This window comes from Penicillium brevicompactum (assembly GCF_028827555.1).
Source record: "Penicillium brevicompactum strain IBT 35665 chromosome Unknown utg000005l_segment0_segment0, whole genome shotgun sequence".
Classification (NCBI taxonomy): domain Eukaryota; kingdom Fungi; phylum Ascomycota; class Eurotiomycetes; order Eurotiales; family Aspergillaceae; genus Penicillium; species Penicillium brevicompactum.
Window position 1 is genome coordinate 4,940,281 of NW_026623208.1, and position 18,129 is coordinate 4,958,409.

General features: G+C 50.0%; 7 protein-coding genes across 7 annotated transcripts; 3 read left to right on the forward strand and 4 right to left on the reverse strand.

Annotated features, from left to right (window-relative positions):
* Positions 1–226: 226 nt before the first annotated feature.
* On the forward strand, positions 227–1,307 carry N7506_007739 (HesB/IscA family protein; the record flags this gene model as incomplete). Its single annotated transcript, XM_056957032.1, has 2 exons — positions 227–547; positions 936–1,307. 2 exons carry the CDS (start codon positions 227–229, stop codon positions 1,305–1,307), a joined length of 693 nt encoding a protein of 230 aa, XP_056811366.1.
* A 434-nt stretch (positions 1,308–1,741) lies between these two features.
* On the reverse strand, positions 1,742–3,097 carry cwc25 (U2-type spliceosomal complex subunit CWC25; the record flags this gene model as incomplete). Its single annotated transcript, XM_056957033.1, has 2 exons — positions 1,742–3,002; positions 3,072–3,097. The coding sequence occupies 2 exons, from the start codon at positions 3,095–3,097 to the stop codon at positions 1,742–1,744; spliced, it is 1,287 nt and encodes a 428-aa protein (XP_056811367.1).
* Positions 3,098–3,483: 386 nt separating this feature from the next.
* Positions 3,484–10,762, reverse strand: tor (putative TOR pathway phosphatidylinositol 3-kinase TorA; the record flags this gene model as incomplete). The annotated part of the gene is made up of 3 exons (XM_056957034.1): positions 3,484–3,873; positions 3,930–10,576; positions 10,636–10,762. 3 exons carry the CDS (start codon positions 10,760–10,762, stop codon positions 3,484–3,486), a joined length of 7,164 nt encoding a protein of 2,387 aa, XP_056811368.1.
* An 887-nt stretch (positions 10,763–11,649) lies between these two features.
* Positions 11,650–12,532, forward strand: N7506_007742 (uncharacterized protein; the record flags this gene model as incomplete). The annotated part of the gene is made up of 3 exons (XM_056957035.1): positions 11,650–11,844; positions 11,892–12,323; positions 12,365–12,532. The coding sequence occupies 3 exons, from the start codon at positions 11,650–11,652 to the stop codon at positions 12,530–12,532; spliced, it is 795 nt and encodes a 264-aa protein (XP_056811369.1).
* Positions 12,533–14,378: 1,846 nt separating this feature from the next.
* Positions 14,379–15,359, forward strand: N7506_007743 (uncharacterized protein; the record flags this gene model as incomplete). Its single annotated transcript, XM_056957036.1, has 1 exon — positions 14,379–15,359. One exon carries the CDS (start codon positions 14,379–14,381, stop codon positions 15,357–15,359), a length of 981 nt encoding a protein of 326 aa, XP_056811370.1.
* Positions 15,360–15,578: 219 nt separating this feature from the next.
* On the reverse strand, positions 15,579–16,502 carry sha1 (putative calmodulin-binding protein Sha1; the record flags this gene model as incomplete). Its single annotated transcript, XM_056957037.1, has 1 exon — positions 15,579–16,502. The coding sequence occupies one exon, from the start codon at positions 16,500–16,502 to the stop codon at positions 15,579–15,581; it is 924 nt and encodes a 307-aa protein (XP_056811371.1).
* Positions 16,503–17,285: 783 nt separating this feature from the next.
* N7506_007745 (uncharacterized protein) lies at positions 17,286–17,678 on the reverse strand (the record flags this gene model as incomplete). The annotated part of the gene is made up of 1 exon (XM_056957038.1): positions 17,286–17,678. The coding sequence occupies one exon, from the start codon at positions 17,676–17,678 to the stop codon at positions 17,286–17,288; it is 393 nt and encodes a 130-aa protein (XP_056811372.1).
* Between the last annotated feature and the right edge of the window lie 451 nt (positions 17,679–18,129).

Here is an 18,129-nt window from a genome sequence, read left to right on the forward strand (position 1 = left end):
CAGAGAGGATCAGGGAAGTGAAGCGTTATGCACTTCCCCCGCCATCCGCCCATCATTTCCCGACTGGGACATTTATTCTGCCCAGTGATCCCGCCCGAGTGTAGCCAATCATAGATCGAACTGACTAAGGCTCCAAGGTTATCGGGGAACGATTTGATATCTAAGCAAACCAACTGGTCCATTTTCCCTTCTCATCCTCTTCTTTCAATCTCAAATTCTATCAGCCATGTCGCGCTCATTATTATCATCGACCGCTGCCCGTCGTCTCGCACAAGGCCCGGCTTGCCGGCTTTTCTCGACTTCCCGGGCTTCACGCCTCTCCGCATTCTCCGACGGCGAACTCATTTCTCAGCGCTCACGTCCTGTCGCAAGCGGAACAGCCCTTTTAGGCTGTTTCTCTAAGTCTCCTGTCTCTCGATACACTCGTCAACGATTTGCAAATTTCTCTTCTACCTCCATTCGTCCGGCCACCAAGGTTACGCAGAACCCAAGAACCGGAGATGATGGAGAACCTCTCACAATTGGTATCTCGCCACGGGCTATAGAGGTGAGCTCAATCCTTTCTTTTCCTTCCAAATACCCTGTCTGCGTTTTGTGTTCAATTGAATGTACTGTGGCGTGTGCTGGGACAAGAAGCCGTTCAGCCCGCATTGCGAGGCAAGCATCGGGATCGGCTCCGAGTCACAAGTGAACGATGGAGGTCCGCACTATGGGCCGCTCGCAAGCATTTCCTAGCACATACGACCACAGGGTGTGGAAAACAGGGCTTCCCGTCCGCTCAGCCGTACTTAAGCCACACGCCGGTGAGTTAGTAGTTGGGTGGGTGACCACCAGCGAATCCTCACTGTTGTATGTTTTTTTATTTTTTGTCTTTGGTTCATGTTACCGGGAGAAGAAACGAATCTGGCTGGTTGAAGGAAGCTAACTTGACACAGCGACTACGTGATATTACCGACCCAACCTCTTCACCATCGGCTATCAAAGAGGAAAACCCTTACCACCACCTCCGCATCACAGTCACCAGTGGTGGGTGCCATGGTTTCCAATATATGATGTCTCTAGAAGGAGCATCCAAAATCGACCCGGAAGAAGACACCATCTTCGAAGGCGAAGCAGATGCCGCAGAGCCCGCGACTGAGTCAGCTGGTGAGGCCAAGGTTGTCATGGATGAACCCTCTCTCGAACTGCTCCACGGAAGTACTGTGGATTATACCACTGAGCTCATCGGTAGTCAGTTCAAGATTGTGGACAACCCACGTGCGACAAGCAATTGCGGCTGTGGAACGAGTTTCGATGTCAGCGATTAATCTTGCACGAGCTTCCATGCCTTGAACATGATTTTTACTGTTTCTGTTTCATTGCCTCTGCTCTTGTACATTACTTTGCATTCTGCCACTGGAAAGATAGATAATTGCATGTTATACCCCTCTTCTCTGACTGATTTGCAGCGTTGGTCTTGCGGCCAAGCACAGTAGGTGTAGGTCAATACATGGTGCGACTAAAATAGCAGCATAGTACTGCCAATCCCAAGGCTGGGTAGACGGTCGGACTATACTACGTTTCTAGGACCTGACCACGAGGTACGAGCACATGCAGACTTCCATTCCAGAAGCAGTTTGGATATCAATGACTATCAAAAAGATTGCGAACGCTAAAATGTAGACAAGGTGATCATGACATAGGAATACCATCGATATAGGAGTAATGCATGACGGAAAGCTGAGTCCAAGAGAAACCACTTTCAATCCTCCTCCATCCTCGAGAGACCTCCGCGGCTCCGACGAATGCGTTCATCAAGACTGTCCTCCTGCGCTCGCTTGTTAATATCGGACATAAACCTGCCACGGTCAGAACGTTGGCGATCATCCGCCTCTTGCTGCTGCTGCTCCTTGGCAGTGGTTTCGGTAATTCGCTGACGACGGTCCGATTCCATATCAGTGGCATTAGATTGCATTTCCGCAAGCTTGCGCTGGAGTTCCTCTTCCGCTACCTTGGGGTCTGGCTTAGCTGCCTGAGGACGCGCAGCTGGGCCAGGGCCTCGACCAGAGTCACGGCGATTGTTGAACTCGCGTCGAGGATAGTCACGGCGGCGATCGTGGTCATCAGGGCGTTCCTTGCGATCGCTGGACGGACGCGGGGAGCGGGAAGATCGGCGAGGTGAGCGGGGACGTTCACGTTCGCGGTCCCGGTCCCGTCTGTCATCGCGGTCTTCATATCGACTGGAATGGGTATCTCTCTTGTCATTGTAGTCGCGGCGGTCCCGACCCCGATCTCTATCACTACGACGAGATCTGCTGTCATCGCGACGGGATCTAGTGTCATCACTTCTGTGATCACGATCACGGCCACTTCTGTGTCGGTGGGATCGGTTAGGTGAGGCAGGAGATCGAGATCGATGACGACGAGGCGATGATCTTCGGTGTCGGTCGCGGCGGTCATCGCCTGCATCGTCACTGTAGCGTCGCTTGGAGTCGTGGGTGCGATGGCGGCGTTCGCGGTCCTTTCCATCGCGTTGTTCGCGCTTTTGCTCCCGTTCCTTGCGCTTGAGGGTCTCCTTCACCATAGCTTCGTAGGCAGCTTGTTCTCTTTTCTTGACCTCCAGCAGTGGGTCTGCCATGACCTTCAACATGGTGTCGCGTTGGGAGCCGATGGATGGACCCGCAGGAGCGCCGTTGCCCACTACCTCGGAGTCTTTCTGGAGTTTCTTGTTGTCGGTGTCATTCTTGAGCAAGACTCCGTCGATGCGTCGCTTTCCGAGAAGATATCCCTCCATTTCTTCCGAGTAGTGGCCATTCTCGCCAGAGGGGGCTTGATACATCCAGTCGACGCGGGCTTGTGTTCTTGTCTTTCCGGAGGCTTCTTGGAGACGCTGGATCTCTTCCATCTGGCGCTCCTCCTCTCTCTCGCGTCGCAGCTGGTCAATCTGCTTGCGCTCCTCCAGCGCGCGGTTCTCGTGCTTCCATACCCGCTCCTGGTTTTTGAACAGGCCGGGATGCCATGACCTAGTCGTCAGGTTAGTCTTGCTTTTTTTGGCTTCGATAGATTTGGAGAGCCAAGAATATGTGACTTACTTCTTCAAGTTCAAATCTCCACCCATGATGTTTGAGATTCAAGGTGAGCAGAAAAATGTCAGATGCGAGAGTTAAAGATGTCCGCATCTTGTCCGACCGGACCCACCCAGTTGGCCACTAACCACGTGACATCAAGGCCCAAATCAACCTTGGCGGCTATTCCGTGCAAACTATACGCCGAACGATCTCAACACAAAGTACGGAGTACAGGCCTAGTGATCTAATTACGTCGGGTTACCATAAAACTAAAATTTGGATATGAGTCGGAAAATATTAGACTCGAAACATTTAAAATAAAGGCGCAAAATAGCAAAGGGGGTGTAAATCTAAGTACAAGGTGAAGAAGGTTGAACAAATAACGCATCATATCATATCGTCATCCACGCCGTGGAACTCCAGATTGAAAGTCAGGCTACCAGAAACTGCACCATCCGATCCAGTGCTGACAGATATTCTCGACGTTGGTGGCTTGTGCAAGAAGCTTGTCCACTTGGTCACTGACACTCAACTCTTCGTTGTGTCTGAAGTCACGTCCAGTAAGCTTCTCCTTGACACGTGCTAGAACCTGGAGCGCACGAGCGTTCTGTGCCTCTCGGGCTTCCTGTGGAACGCCTTCTGGGGCATCGAGAATACCACCTTCGAGGATGGAGGGACGGCGGCGACGAGAGAAGTCGGCCGGTTGTGCGCCGTGCTCGAAGTTGACGCCTTCAATGATAGACTGGCGGCGTTCGGCGGTAAGAGAGACCTTGTCGGGAGACTCCTGTGCACCCAAACGCCAGTTGATTAAGGGGTCGTGAATGAACTGGGACACAAGTTAGTGGGTGTGACTGTAGGGAAGGGGTGTAACGCGGTACTTACGGCTTCTAGAACAGCCATCAGAGAGTCCTTGTTTTCGCGTAGAACACGCATGACAGCCTCGCAAGTGATGCGGTAGCTTCCCTCGATGTTGCTGACCTCCATGGCGAAGGTCAACATACGAGTGAGACGGAACGGAACTCGCTCTGGGTACTTCTCTCTGTGCATTGCGATCTCGAAACAGTCACCGAAATCGATATGGACAACTCGCCCATTGCCACGATCCAGCAACAAATTGGACGGATGTCTGTCTCCAAGACCCAGGATGTATCCTACCATGGACATGACACCGAGAGAGCGGGTGTAGTTGGTGCGTCGTTCTAACCAAGCTTCAGAGCTCTTACTCTTCAGCCAAAGAACACGATACAGATCCTTGCCGGTTGTGTTGTCCATAGCATAGCCGAAGACTTCCACCTTCTGCATAAGAGCAAGGCTGTCATAGTCAGGCGCCATTTGCAACATGATTCGGTGTTCGATGTTGAGTAGAATCCGACGACTCTCGCGGTATTCCTTGATCAAGGCGTGTAAAGTGTCACTGTTGGACACCCATCCCAGAAGACCTGAGCTCTGAGACAAGGGAATGGCAGGGAAGCGTTGGACAGACAAGTGTCGCTTGAAACTTTCGCTGTCATTATCCAGCAAGGTATTACACAAGCCGAACAGCTGCATCACACGCTCATCTTGTCGGATATCTTCGTGACCCTTGACGAGATACATGTAGGAGCTGCCGTTGCTGCCCTTGAGTGTCATGCGACGGGGACGTTTCTTGGTCTGCAGGACATGCAAGATTGGGTCGAAGCTCATGATGCGGATGACTGGCTTTCCGCTCTGGTATGTTCCCGGTACTGCAAGGTCGAGATCCAAGCAGTCCTTCAGTCGAGGGGACACATATTTGAGGTCGAGCGTCGATAGCTGTGGAAGCTGACGGCTGATCTTCCTAAACACTGTGTAGTACAAGTCCCAAGCCTGGTTCAGATCGCCAATTTCTTCAGATTCCCGGTACATCATGCAATAATGCTTAGCCTCGGCCAAATCTCGACCAAAGGCTTGCGCAAACGACACTTCTCGAAGCGTTTCGGCGCCCTTGTCCAGCATGTCGTGGAAGGGAGCAAGCGTTGAGAACATGCCCTCAACATTGTGGTCTCCGAAGTAGAGACGTGAGGCTTCTTCTAGACCTTCATGCCAGAGTTCATGCCACAAAACAGCGACTCGAATCAGCTCATGACTGACAAGATCCGCCTGCTCGACAAGCTTTGCGCTGTGTTGCCGCATGCTTTCCATGATGTTGCTAGCAGACTGGGAGCGACGTGTCACATTCGATTTCATCGCCACCGTGAGTGGGTATACTAGAGCTTGAGGATGGGCTTTTCCGACCTCAGCCAGAAGCCTGTGGACTGCGCCTCGGACCCTGATGTTGGGTTGATTGATGCGAGCGATCAATTGAGGAGTGACAGAAAGCCAAGTATCGATGTTCACAGCAGCGAATCCTTCCGTGACAACGTTGTTAACTTCATGATCTCCGCCATGTGTGAACCATAGAGTAAGCAATCTCAAAGTATCTTGCAGTGAAGATGTCAAAGACAGAGCAATAGAACGAATGAAGCCGCGCATAGCAGGAATCACATGTTCTGTTACAATGTGGGCCGGGACTGGTGATGGTGAACCCTCACGGTTACTAGCCTGATTGGCGATCGTGGTCACAACTTCAAAGTTTGCAAGTGCCCAGGAGTGCCAAGCCTTATACGAATCACGGTTGTACTGTGTTGCCGCAGAGTAGGCGTTCAGAACCTCACGAACATGTTCTGGTCTCCAATCACCCTTCTGCAGTGTTGTCTGCCATTCTCCTTGTCGGAGGTAACTCTTCGAAAGTAGCTTTCGGAATTTGCTAGCATCTCCAATGCGCTCACGCAAGCTGACAGCATCTGGATGGTTCTCACTGGGGGGGATGTTGATTCCATTCAGTCCGTTCGCTCCGTGATGCTCGGCAGTTGTTATAATGAGGGTGTTGTACCGAGAGAAATCATCAGTCAAGCCTGAAGTGAACTCTTTCAGCATTTCGAGTGATTCATACTGGTGACCATTGGCCCAGTTGAACTTCAGTCTGGCGTATGTGACTTCAGGTGGTGCGACAGTCCGCAAGCCATTGGCATCGGCCACTACTGTTTCCAAAGAGGCAAGAGATCGCTCTGCTAGACCCATGCGGTTGGATTTGCGGCAGAGATTGGCGAATTTGATCGACATGTCGAGGTTCTCGCGGGGGGCAGTGACCAAAGCTCTGACCTTGAGCATACGCTGCCATACTTCCACGTTCTGTTGACACCCAAGCAATCTTTGGTTCCAGGTTTTGCGCATGGCATCTTGCTTTTCGGGATCACCAATGTTTTGCTTGTATGTGATAATTTCTTCCAGCTCAGCCAGCATCTGGACGCGCACAACAACGTTGTAGGCACGATTGTACGATTCTCCGAGAAGCGCGGAAAGCTCTGTATCGAGTCCGTTGCGTGCCTTTTCGATGTACATGTTGGCTTCCTCGAATTGGTTGCGGTGGATTGCCAAGATGGCACCGAAGAACGAGCGGTCGGGAGATTGCTCCTTCATGACACCAAGGTAAGAGTCCATCAATTCCCACTGGCCTCTGCCCCAGGCAGCAGCGGCCGCAAGAGGCGCGATTGCTCGACGATGCTCCAATGAAGCTTGATTCCACTTCTCTTGGGCAAGGTCTGAGAGAACCTTCCATTCGCCCAGGGCGTGAAGACAACGCATTTTTCCCATTGTGATACCAAAGGAATCAGGATCCGTTTTCTCGCGTCGTTTGTAAGCAGCAAGAGCTTCATCCCACCGCTGGAGCTTCTCGAACCACGTTTCCTTGAGCTCGACATCGCGGTAAGCTTGTGCTTTGCGAAGAATGCCAATAGCAGCGTCGGATTGTTGAAGCTGGTTGTTGATGGTGATCAGAGCTTCAACAGCACCAGAGTTCTGATCTTGCTCAAACTCCAGTTCCTTGTAATGGAGAGCTTTAGCGAACGCATGACATTTGGCGGCGTATTTTCCGAGAGTACGGATATCAATGGGTAGAGCCTTGTCGTCATGCTCCATGAATTCAGCCAAATTGAGAAGAATTTGCAAGATCTCCGGTGAGATATTAGGAGAAGTGAGCGCCTTCTCAATCGAGCGAACAAGCTCTTCCTGGTATTGGTCATAAAGCTCCGTCCAACATGACACAAATGCGGCATTGAACAGATCTCTTGCGAGAGGCTGGTAGATTCCAGCCAAACTAGCACAGGCACGCAACGCTGGCGAAGGTGACTCCTTCAAAAGCTCGATACTGAAGCGACGAATCCATTCTTGCCAATCTTCCCGTGTGGACTTTTGCGAAGCATCCCACGCATTCTTCAAGTGCTGCTGGTTCACAACTATCTTCTTCTGTCCAATCTCGGCAAAGTTGGTATCATCGGCCGGGAAAGTGTAAGCCTCTTCGGGGTTGAGGTCTTGAGGAAGTGGATCGCCCTTTTGAAGCTTGGTCACAAGAATTTGATAGTTCACGTGTGTGAGCTGATGCGTCTTCATGACCTTGTTGAGGAGATTAATGTAGTGGGTAAAGTCCTGGCCTAGCTGGAAGATAAGAGCGCAGATGCAATCCAACGCGGCTTGGCGCAAGACACGATCACCGCTAGCAACAACACGGGAAAGGGAGTGGACCATGAGAGAGGCAAAGTCGGACACATTGACTTGCCGCGATAACTTGGTCAAGCTATCGATGGCAGATTTGCGGATGGTCTGCGGGTTTTGAGGTCGATCAAAGAGACGCACAATGGAAGGAATGATTAGGTGCATATATTCTTCTCCGCTTGTGCCGAATATGAGGAGGGCGTGGAGGATCTTCTCAGAGGGCTGGCGACGAGGACTGGTGTCTTGGTCTAATGTACCGAGCATGAGAGGGATCAGACCAGCAAGATACTTCCGGAATTCTCCCTCCAGAGATCTAGCAATGGCCTCAACCAATGACAAGATAGTGCCCTGAATTTGATATGATGTATCCCAGAAGTCTCTGATCACTTCAATGATTTCTGGCAGGTAGGCTCGGATGTGCTGGCGCACAATGTTCACCAAGATAGCCATCTGGTTGAAATAAGATTCAAGGCGACTGGTAGGCGAACTCCTGATAACCATGATGAAACCCGGAATGATTTGCCCAAGGAATGGAACGCACTTCAGACCCATGGTCTTGAATATCGTGACTATTGCATCAATGACTGCTGAGTGATATTGCGCCAGCGAGTTCTCGCGCAGAATGTTCTGCATCAAGGTGTGAATGACCACTGTAGGGTAGTACTCCTCATTGGACGGGGTTAAACCTTGCATGATGAGGGCGACATCGGAAACCTTCTGGATTTCGTTGATGTGGTGAACATCGGGTTCAATCTCGCTGATCTGCTGGTACTTGTAGGGGTCGAGAGCACCAAGAACACCGAGAAGTTTGATTGTCTCTTTTCTAAGGGATCCCGTCATCTCTGTCTTGATGATGTTGATGAGCACGGCAAGAAGGTGAGGGTATTCGAGGTAAGGCTCGATGACATAGCCCGAATTACTAGCCAGTTGCCCCAATGTCCGGAGCGCGGCTTCGCGCTTGGTGTGTGATGAGAGGTCCTGAAGCGAGTCTAGAATGATGGGCATGATCTGTGGCAGATATCGTCTCATTTCGTGACCACCGACATTGGCAAGCTCGCCAACCGCTTTCAGCGTAGTAGCCGCAACGCCAGGATTGATGTCTGTTGATTTAGGCAGCAGTGCGGTCACCATGGGGTCTACATAGGACCTGATCAATTTCGTTGCGTTGGAGACAAACAAGCTGATGAGTTGAGCTGTTTCCTCTTTTTGGCGAGCTGTATTCGCGAATCCAAGTCCAGTCAAAAGGTTCACCAGCAGTTTACGGAGTGGTGGGAAGACATAGGCAGGGTTGACGCTGGAAAGTCGACCGATGATGCAGATGGCCGCTTCCTTGACGTCGAAGATCTCATCGTTGACGGCCAAAAACAAACATCGGATGTTCTCTGGCCGTGCCAAGTGGCGGTCAAATTTGCGATCAAGCGACCACAAAACTGTACGTCGGATTTCTGGGTCAGGATCTCCAACTCCAACAGTCAATAGCTTGTCAATAACCTCGCTCACAACCTGAATAGAATGACCGCTAGTCTGATTGATGATCGGATCGTGGACAAACAACTGGCAGCACGTAAGAGCCGAAGCTTTGCGAATTTCTGGGTTGTCATTTTCCACGTAGTTGATGGCAACATCTCGTACAAACTCGTTCAAGATGTGGCCGGAAAAGTCAAAGCTGCCAAGGGTGTGAAGTGCCAAGGCAATGTCGGAATCAGAGTGAAGCTCATGGAGTGCAAAGTCTTTTGCAAAGGATGGCATAGGGGGCAGTCGGTTCTCTGGGCAGCCTAGGGGGCGGAATGGCGTGCCACAGAGAATGATGCTCAGCATGTCAAGAAGCTTTTCCTGGATCATGGGTTTAATAGGCGGGATATAATGGGCCATATCAACCAGGGCTTGGGTCAATGACTTGCTGAGCCCACATGTAAAGATTTGATCGAGTAGAGCCTCCATGTACTTTGCAAGTGCCTGTCCGACAGCCAATGAGAGCATACTGATGCACTCAAACATGGGCGCCTCGTTGACGCCCGCTCGATTCCTTGCTTTCATGGCGAGACCCTCTCGAATGTAGATGATGATGCCATCGAGATACTGACCGATTGCAGGACCAACTGCATTGGCGATCTTGCCGATAGCGATAAAGGCGGAGTTTCTCTCCTTGTCTCGCTTCAATTGGGCTTGAAGGTAGATCATGAAACGATGGAGATAAATCTCAATGAAGTCGGTGGGTGAGTAAGAAGCAAGAATAGGAATTGTGAGGACAACTTCGGTGCGAATCTTTGGGTCACGGTGGTCCTTAAGACGGAGAATGATTTCGCATGCATTTCGGTAATGTTCCTTCATGAACATTGTGCCCTTCAGGATCAACTCCTTGAGAATGAGAAGGGAGCCATGGATTGAGTCGATGTTGTGGGACTTCAAGCCTAGGAGGGCTTCGTCGTGGATGCGGGCGAACCATGACTGTCGGACTTGCGAGTCGCGCGCAACAATGATCTCAAAGCACTCGCCCACAGCCTCTGCAGCAGTCTCTCGGATAAGTACCTTCGGATCCCTGATTGCGACCCAGACAAGTTCAAACACCTGCGGGACGAAACCATAAAGCAGTGTTGGGGAACCCTTGGCAAGTTCTTTGATCACAAGCACGGCCGCAAATCGCCGACTCTCCTGGCGCTCAGATTGTAACCATTCCAGAGCAGATTGGATTTCACTTTCCACCAGCTCTGCGGTGAGGGCTCCGCCGGGCTTCGCGAGGCGGCCCAGCGATCGGGCCGCATAGACCAGAACCACATTATCATTACTGCGTAGGGCGGACCGGAGGTAACTGGCAAATCTCGTGGTTTTTTGAGCGGCATCGACGCCGTCAAAATCGATAAGTCGGTCGAGTGCTAGTAATCCGCCGATTCTCTCGTTGGCATCGCTTCCGTTCACGACCAGTTGGGCGATGCGTTGGCTAACGGCGTTGTAAAACTCGACGAACTTCTCGTTGGGCCAGTCTAAATAGGGCAAACTGTCAGTTTAGTCTCCTCGTTATAGACTAAAAATACCCTCATACCTCTAGAGACGGACAGAACGTTGTCATAAAGCTCGTAGGCAGCTCTGGCCCTGGCCTCCTCATTCTTCGACTTGAGCTCCACAAACAGTCGTTGGGTCACATCAGAAATTGCTCCAGCTTGGGCCATATTTGCGAACCACACCCCAGGGTGGACATTGGAGTACAATGTCTAGGCCATAAAACACAGAGATGCGGAGCGCATAAAGTTGGAGGAGGAAAGGTCATGTGTGAGGGAGATGGTCGATGGGAGCGCACGGGCCAGGTTGGAGTTCCCGACTCCGACCAGTCGGCCATCTACAGCCCCTCCATATATAATCACTCCTTTGCAGGTTGGAAATCTGTATCTTACTGCTTGGGTACATGGCATTCATTATCTCTTTCATGTTCGCCGCAAGACTGAGATGGAATTTGCTCTCACTTTGCACCAAATCATACTATCCCTTGTATAACATACGTCACCCACGGGATATCTCCGTATCAACTTTCTGGATCACTTAGCCTGCACTGGATGATGACCATGCATACGGTACCAGGCTAGTATCTATGACTCTAGTATAGCATTTGACTTCTTTGGCTTTCACTTCATTGATCGATGAATAATTTGCTTTGACCCGCTTTATTCCTTCCAAGAGCCCTACTAGAATTTCTACTTCAAATCTTCCCCCAAACATCGACTATTGATATATGGCTGCTGGGCAGCTATCGTTTTCAAGATTATTTCTCGGATGCCTAAATGTTACTGCGCATTTATGATATTCCGAAGTTCAATTGCGAAGCTTGTTCCCACAACACGTGTGTCCCCCTCCCCTGTTAAGTCACAGTAGACTCCAGGTCCAGACATCTGATTTCGAAACTGTCTGGGGGGAAACTGGCAGAAAAATCGGAGATATCAGCCGCAAGTAATCTTAAAGCTCGCCTGCGCTTGACCATTTGTGCAATCATAGCCTTCCAACCCTGGCATCAATTGGCTTTCATACTCTAGGTTCGACTCGAGAGAATATGTCAACATCCAATATGTGGGCCCAGTCAGGGTTGCAGGAATATCTGGCCGCTCGAAATTCCAGCCTCCCTTGTCTTCCTGCTGTTACAAGCATCAGCAAAGAGGTTGTGCGCATACTCGGTGGAAATCCAGGCAACATGCAACTGCAAGGAACCAATACATATCTTGTTGGGACTGGCCAAGCACGGATCTTAATTGACACAGGGCAGGTGAGTGATACTAAACATCTGAGTCCACCGGAGACTAAGCGACCCAGGGATTTCCAATCTGGCTCACCAAGCTGGTGGAATTTCTTGAACAACACGATTTGAGCATCTCCCACGTACTTCTGACGCACTGGCATCCTGATCACACGGGTGGTCTCCCGGCACTGTTGTCTAAATACCCGCATCTGAAAACCGCCGTGAGCAAAGCCTGTCCGGATCGTGACCAAAATCCGATTCACGATGGACAGGTTTTCACAGCCGAAGGGGCGACAATAGAAGCCGTGTTCACCCCCGGACATAGCCTCGATCATATGTGCTTTGTGTTGGAGGAGACTGGCACTATGTTCACTGGTGACAACATCCTTGGTCACGGAAACAGTGTTGTTGTTGAGAACCTGGGGAAATACATGCGGAGTCTGGAATTGATGAAAAACCACATTCATACGCAAGATATTCAAGTTGGATATCCAGGACATGGCGCTGTGATTGAGGACTTGCCTTCGAGACTGACATTGTATATGAGGCATTGGGAGACAAGAGAGAAAAGGGTCATGTCGACTTTCTTCTCTACGGGGCTGCTTTAGATGCAATGGCGGGACCGTTTATCGCGCAAGTCTTGTCAAAGCTAGCCGAGGACGGAAAGATTGGCTTCATTATGGTGGACCAGGAAAAGAAATGGTTTGCGCTATAATATAAGATCAATTGGCATTATTCACCTTGGGGTGCCTAAATGTAAAGAACATTAGAGATCTGCTAAATTCTCGTCGATGATGGCTCCACCTGGGCATACCCAACAAATCCTTTGACCGATGAAGCTGATATTATAGTTTAGAGTGATTCCTAGCACTCGGCATAACGCGTAGCACCACAATTGAGTACATCCAGTTTTTGTTGCAGAAAAGTAGCAAGTGGGGGCAGACAACCTGCTAGTACTTCTGGCTTATCCTCGATCCCGCTCTCGTTCGAGAGTCCGCGTCCATGATTGTACCGCTCAGTGAATTGTATGATCAGTTGGGTCACCTCTGATAATTCTCTTAGAGCTTGCTCGGCATACCCGTGCCCCGTCAAATTATAAAACTCAACGCCCGGGCTGTCCCAATGCGTCGTCTGGCCAAGCGCTGCAGCAGACGACAAATCTCCCTGAAAGTCTGATGCTTTTATGATATGCATATCAATGACTGACATGCATATTGCAGAGACCAGCATACCCACCTCCGCTCGCCCAGAGCAGGGACAGATCAAGATATTGGATAGTCGTCGCAACGCTGCTGTCATCGTTTGCGGTGTTGTTCTGGCCAATGCTGGATTGACAGGCGAAGGATGTCGCATTTGCTCTGCTGACGCCTCTAGATCCGCTAAAAGATCCAACGCCACAGTCATACAGTCATGGTAAGTATCATTCCGCTTTTCGATATGCGGCTGTACTTGTCTCGTGCAAGTTTCGAGTTCCGATGGACCGGGGCTCTCGCGAGGTGTGGGATTGGGAGCCGCGCTGCTAAGATTCGCATCAACTCCTGCTATCAATTTTGAGCGAGAGTATAGTCCAACACTCTCATCTATAAATTGTGTCATCCTGTGTTTCGTGGAGGGCCGATTTGACCCGCCATCTTTCTTCTCGAGAGGAAGCTCTTTTGATCGATATGGTCGGCCGACGCGTCTTGCTGGGCTGTAGAAGCAGTCATACCCCAACTTTTCACATCGGAGGCAATGAGGCTTTTCTTTTGTGCAGCGGAATTTTGATGAGGAACATTTGTCGCAAGAGTCCTTAAGTTTCGGGGGTTGTGAGACGGCGAGATTCGGGGTCGTCTTTGAGACTCGCGACAATTGGATGCGATTTTTATCCATGTCGATTTTTGTCTAATGGTGGGTAAGGTCACTTTGGACATGAATTGGCCATGACCGTTGACGCTAAACCTGACCGAAAGTAAGCGCTAATCCCAGTGTAGACAAGGGCCAGCAACTATGACCCAAACCTGGCCTAAACACGCGCTCTGAATCACTTGTCTCGCTTTTGATCGGCCAATTTCCGTCTGACAAACGAATAGAATATTGCGCACATCTTGATTTCGGTGGGCAGCAACAGCCTTTTTGAACTCTAGAATGGTTTCCGTTCGGCCAGCACTTCGTTGACATTCAATTGAATGGTTCGAACCTGAGTTGTTTCCAACAAAAGCATGACGTTAACAGATGATCACGCACAACAACCCTGGAAAGACCAACACCCAAGGTTAACGTGCACAAATCCCAACGGCGTTGCGGGTGAAAGAGATGTTGATGCCAAGACTTTTATAGATTTGGTTTTGTGTTCATCCCTGGACGAGGCCTCGTTCCTTCCAAGGTTTTCAAGTTGCACTTGCTCCTTTCGTCCAACCGGATCGCTCTTGGCAAGTTCAAGCTTTAGCGGCTTCCAGAAGCCGTGGAGCCTTCCATCACCATCCCAGCCTCCCTCATAAAATATGGTTTCCGTCACATATGGCGACGATGACCGGCACTCATATTCTGCACAATCAAGAGCTGATTGGGAAAAGACGAATAATATGTGCCATAATACTATATCTTTTGAAGATGCAAATCCAAATAACCTCCATCTGAATCTTAGCGATGCAGACCTGTACTTGAACACCTTCGCGTCAACCTCGTCTTTTCCCGTCGATGCTACACCGGACCTGCGCTCCGAGTTGCCATCTGATCTCGAATCCCACATCTTCGACTGTTCCAATGGGCCAATACAACATTGCCCCACGATGGACTATCCATTTGACCCTTTCGCCGTTGAGCCGCATCCCACCCCACATTTGGCAACCCCAGACTCAGTGCTCACGCCATTTCCAACACCACCTCCCCTGGAAGGAGTCCCTTCTTGCCGTGTGCAAAACCGCCCTTTGTGTATCCTAGCCGCAACACAAGCACTTCGCTCGCTTCACGTCCAGCAAACCAATTGCCATACCCGCCAGAGTAATACCAACTATGACGGCCATGATCCCAATGGACCCGAGCAGCCACGCATGTCTGGGTCAGTCTTAAAATGCAACAAAGACGCCGGCATGTCAGTTTGCCGTATGCTACAGTGCCCGTGTGCACTCCGGCCACAAAATCAGCTGTTGCTGGCTATCATCTGCTCTAAGTTAATAGCATGGTACCGTGCGATGATCTACACGTGTTTTGTGGACCCTCGTGCGCGACAGGAAGCACGACACAATGACACTGCATTGGAGAAAGTAGTCCATCAACCAGTTACGATTGGAGATCATTCTGTCGACGATCAAGGTTTGGGATTGGCCATCCAGGCCCAGGTCACACTAGGAGAGCTGCACCATATGCAGCGCCTAGTTGAGACTCTTTCGGCTCGGATTCAGGAAACAGCAAGCTCGTTTGCAAGTGCGCCGTTCCTTGGAATTGAGATACAGTCTCCACCGGTCAAGCTCCCAGAGCTTGCGCATGATCATCTGATCACCGACTTACTGACGGAGGTCCTTGCGGCTAAGGCTGATCTTATGACTGCTTCGCAAAATCTATAGCATATTCTTCTAGATCAATTACAATCACCAATTCTGAGGTCTGGGCATGAGCAATGTGTGAATATGCATTTTGTCAAAAAAACTATTCGAGCGTAAAGCACTTCCAAACTCGGAGGGGAAAAGAAGCATAGACAAAAGAAAGAAAGTATCGTGATGGGTATCAATGGCTAAACGCAGGAATCAAGGAAAGAAAGTGCAGAGTGACGTGAGAGAGGTTGTTTAGAGCCGTCGTAATCCCAAGCGGCCACGGCTCTGACGCGTGGTGGCATTCTGAGTACGAATCTTGCGTCGGGGTGTCTTCTCTGGCTTTTTGCTGGGTTTGACCCCCCGCCACCAGCGAGCAATGACGTTCGCTGCCCGCTCCATTTTGGCCGTGGCAGTGGCACGTTCATGCTCCTGTTTTCGTTTTATGCAAGACCGCCATGCCCGCTGGATAATGACGGCGGATTGATCACGATCACGCTCGAATGTAAAGCAGCCTCTCTTTTGACCAACATCTCCGAGGAGCATCCAGTATGCACGGACAACTTCCACCACAATAATGGCAATTTGATTGTTGGGGAAGCTTTGGGGTGCCCGTGGTGAAGACACTGGTGCTTGAATGTTGAGAGTAACCGCGTGGCCTGGCTTCGGGACCCTGGAAGGTGTGCTCCCAGCTTGAGTTATCAATCCTCGGGTTTTTGCCTCTTTTTGTATGTTTCCAGACCTGTCACGGCTGCCTTTTGCGGGAACAAGGTTTGACTCGACTCGACGACTCATTTGATCTCTGGGACTGCCGGTGGACTTGCTTTTGCTGTTGGCGCGAACAGACATCCCTGGAGGAATGTTTTCCTTCCCTCCGCCATTGCCAGGGACATCACGTCCCGAGGCCGCCGGCTGTGGAGGTTTCAGGCTGTGTTGTAGAGGGGTTTTGCGGTTTGATGCTAGCACCGGTGGGCGCTGGTGAAAGGACCGTGGTTGTGGAGATTTGGTCATCTTGTATACCGGTGTCTCTGGAAGAGATTTCTCGCGTGTGCTTCTGGTTGACCTGGAAGAATTCGTGACACAAGTTGGAAGGGTGTCGTCATCAGTAAATATGCAAATTGCTTCAGGTCTTCTGGGTCTGGGACCAAAGGCGAGTGCTTCGTCAAGGGTACCAGGCATTGTGTCGAGTACCTTGCGCTCGAGTAGCTATGGTTTTCGAGGTTGAACGTGGGGTTTCAGCAAGGTGTATGAATCAACAGAATATGGTATGTATTGTTTCAATTGTTTTGGAATGTGGGAGAAGCGGAGCGGTGAAGTCAAGCAAGGGATCGACTTAAAGCGGGGGAAATAGGGAGGGGCTCAGTTCTATGATATCAGTCAAGCACAACGATATATCATCACTTATTCTGTATATACTATGCCAGTTTATCCCGAAACGTCGACTAGAAAGGTGTTGACACGGTTGTCCAGGGCAACAGTCGTGTAAGCACAACAGTCGGTCGTGTCACGTGATGGCTCTGTTTAGATCGATCTATCCTGGCCTTCCAAGGGCTTCCAAGTTTTTGAATTTATTCACCAAGTCGATTGTTCACATGAGAGCCTGTTTGCTTACTGTGAGAGTCTGTTGGTGACTTATATCTCCGTGAAGATTGGGAATATGGATGTGAGAGGTGAATGGGCCGAATCTGAAATGTTGAAAATCACATTAAGAACACATTACTATATTTACTATATTTGAAGTGTGATATAAGCAAATGAATGTTTTCCTATTAAACCTATCTGTCTTCCACCTCAGCAAAGCTAGATACCACGAATATTGACCTCGTCCCAAGAACATCCATTGCTTTAAGCGCAAGCCTCCGACTTATCTCTGCTGACTCCTTGGACTCCGATGTTTAGGTCACTTTGTCTGTTTAGAAACTCACACTAAGAGTGATCTATGTTTGATAAGTAGCCACATGGTCACGCTTTCAGAGGCTCCTCCAGGGGGTCCAGAGGGTGGGGGCCTGTCCAAAACAAATCATCACGATCAATGGAAATGCGCCCATCTATGATACCTTCCCTATAATCATTGGCAAGGGCGATGACATAGGCTAGTCTGTCCTTGAAACTGTCGCTGGGATTCAACAGTGGAAATGATACAACCAACTTCATCTCAAGCTGCTTGGGTTTGTTAGTCATGATGATATTCACCTTCTGAATCCGCTCAATGATAACATCCATCAGTTCTAAGTCAGTTAGGATTTCCTCGGTCATATTCATGAACACATTGACCCACTGAAGTGATGGACTGTCTTCATAGGATTCGAAAACAGGCAAGCCGTTTTCCCAAAAAAGCGTCCTCATTGTAATCATGACTGAAGGTTTTCGCAGGTGCGTGGCGATGAGTCGAACTTGTGAAATGAATTGTGCTTGTTTCTGTGTTTGAAGCTTGCTTTTTTGAAGAAAAATCCTCTTTGGTCTGCGATGATAACCTTGGAATAGTTGTGCTGTGATGCTGAGACCTGCCCAGGTGCGTCTGGATAGGGCTTTATATATGTCCAACCCTTGGAACCCACCCGTGGACGTAGTCCAGTACAAGGACCGTCTTTCAGGTCGCCATTAACAATGCCAAACATATTTATATCCTACGTACCTTTGCAGATCAATGAAAACCTTGGAAGATATAGTATTATGTCTCGTCTAAGAGAGGGGACATTGCTCAGTTCTCACTTCTTTGGTCTTTGTTGCTTTGTCGTGCGGGCATACAGAGGAGTCTTGGAAGCTCATGGGCTTTATGCACTGCAACCCCCGAACTTTGGTATAC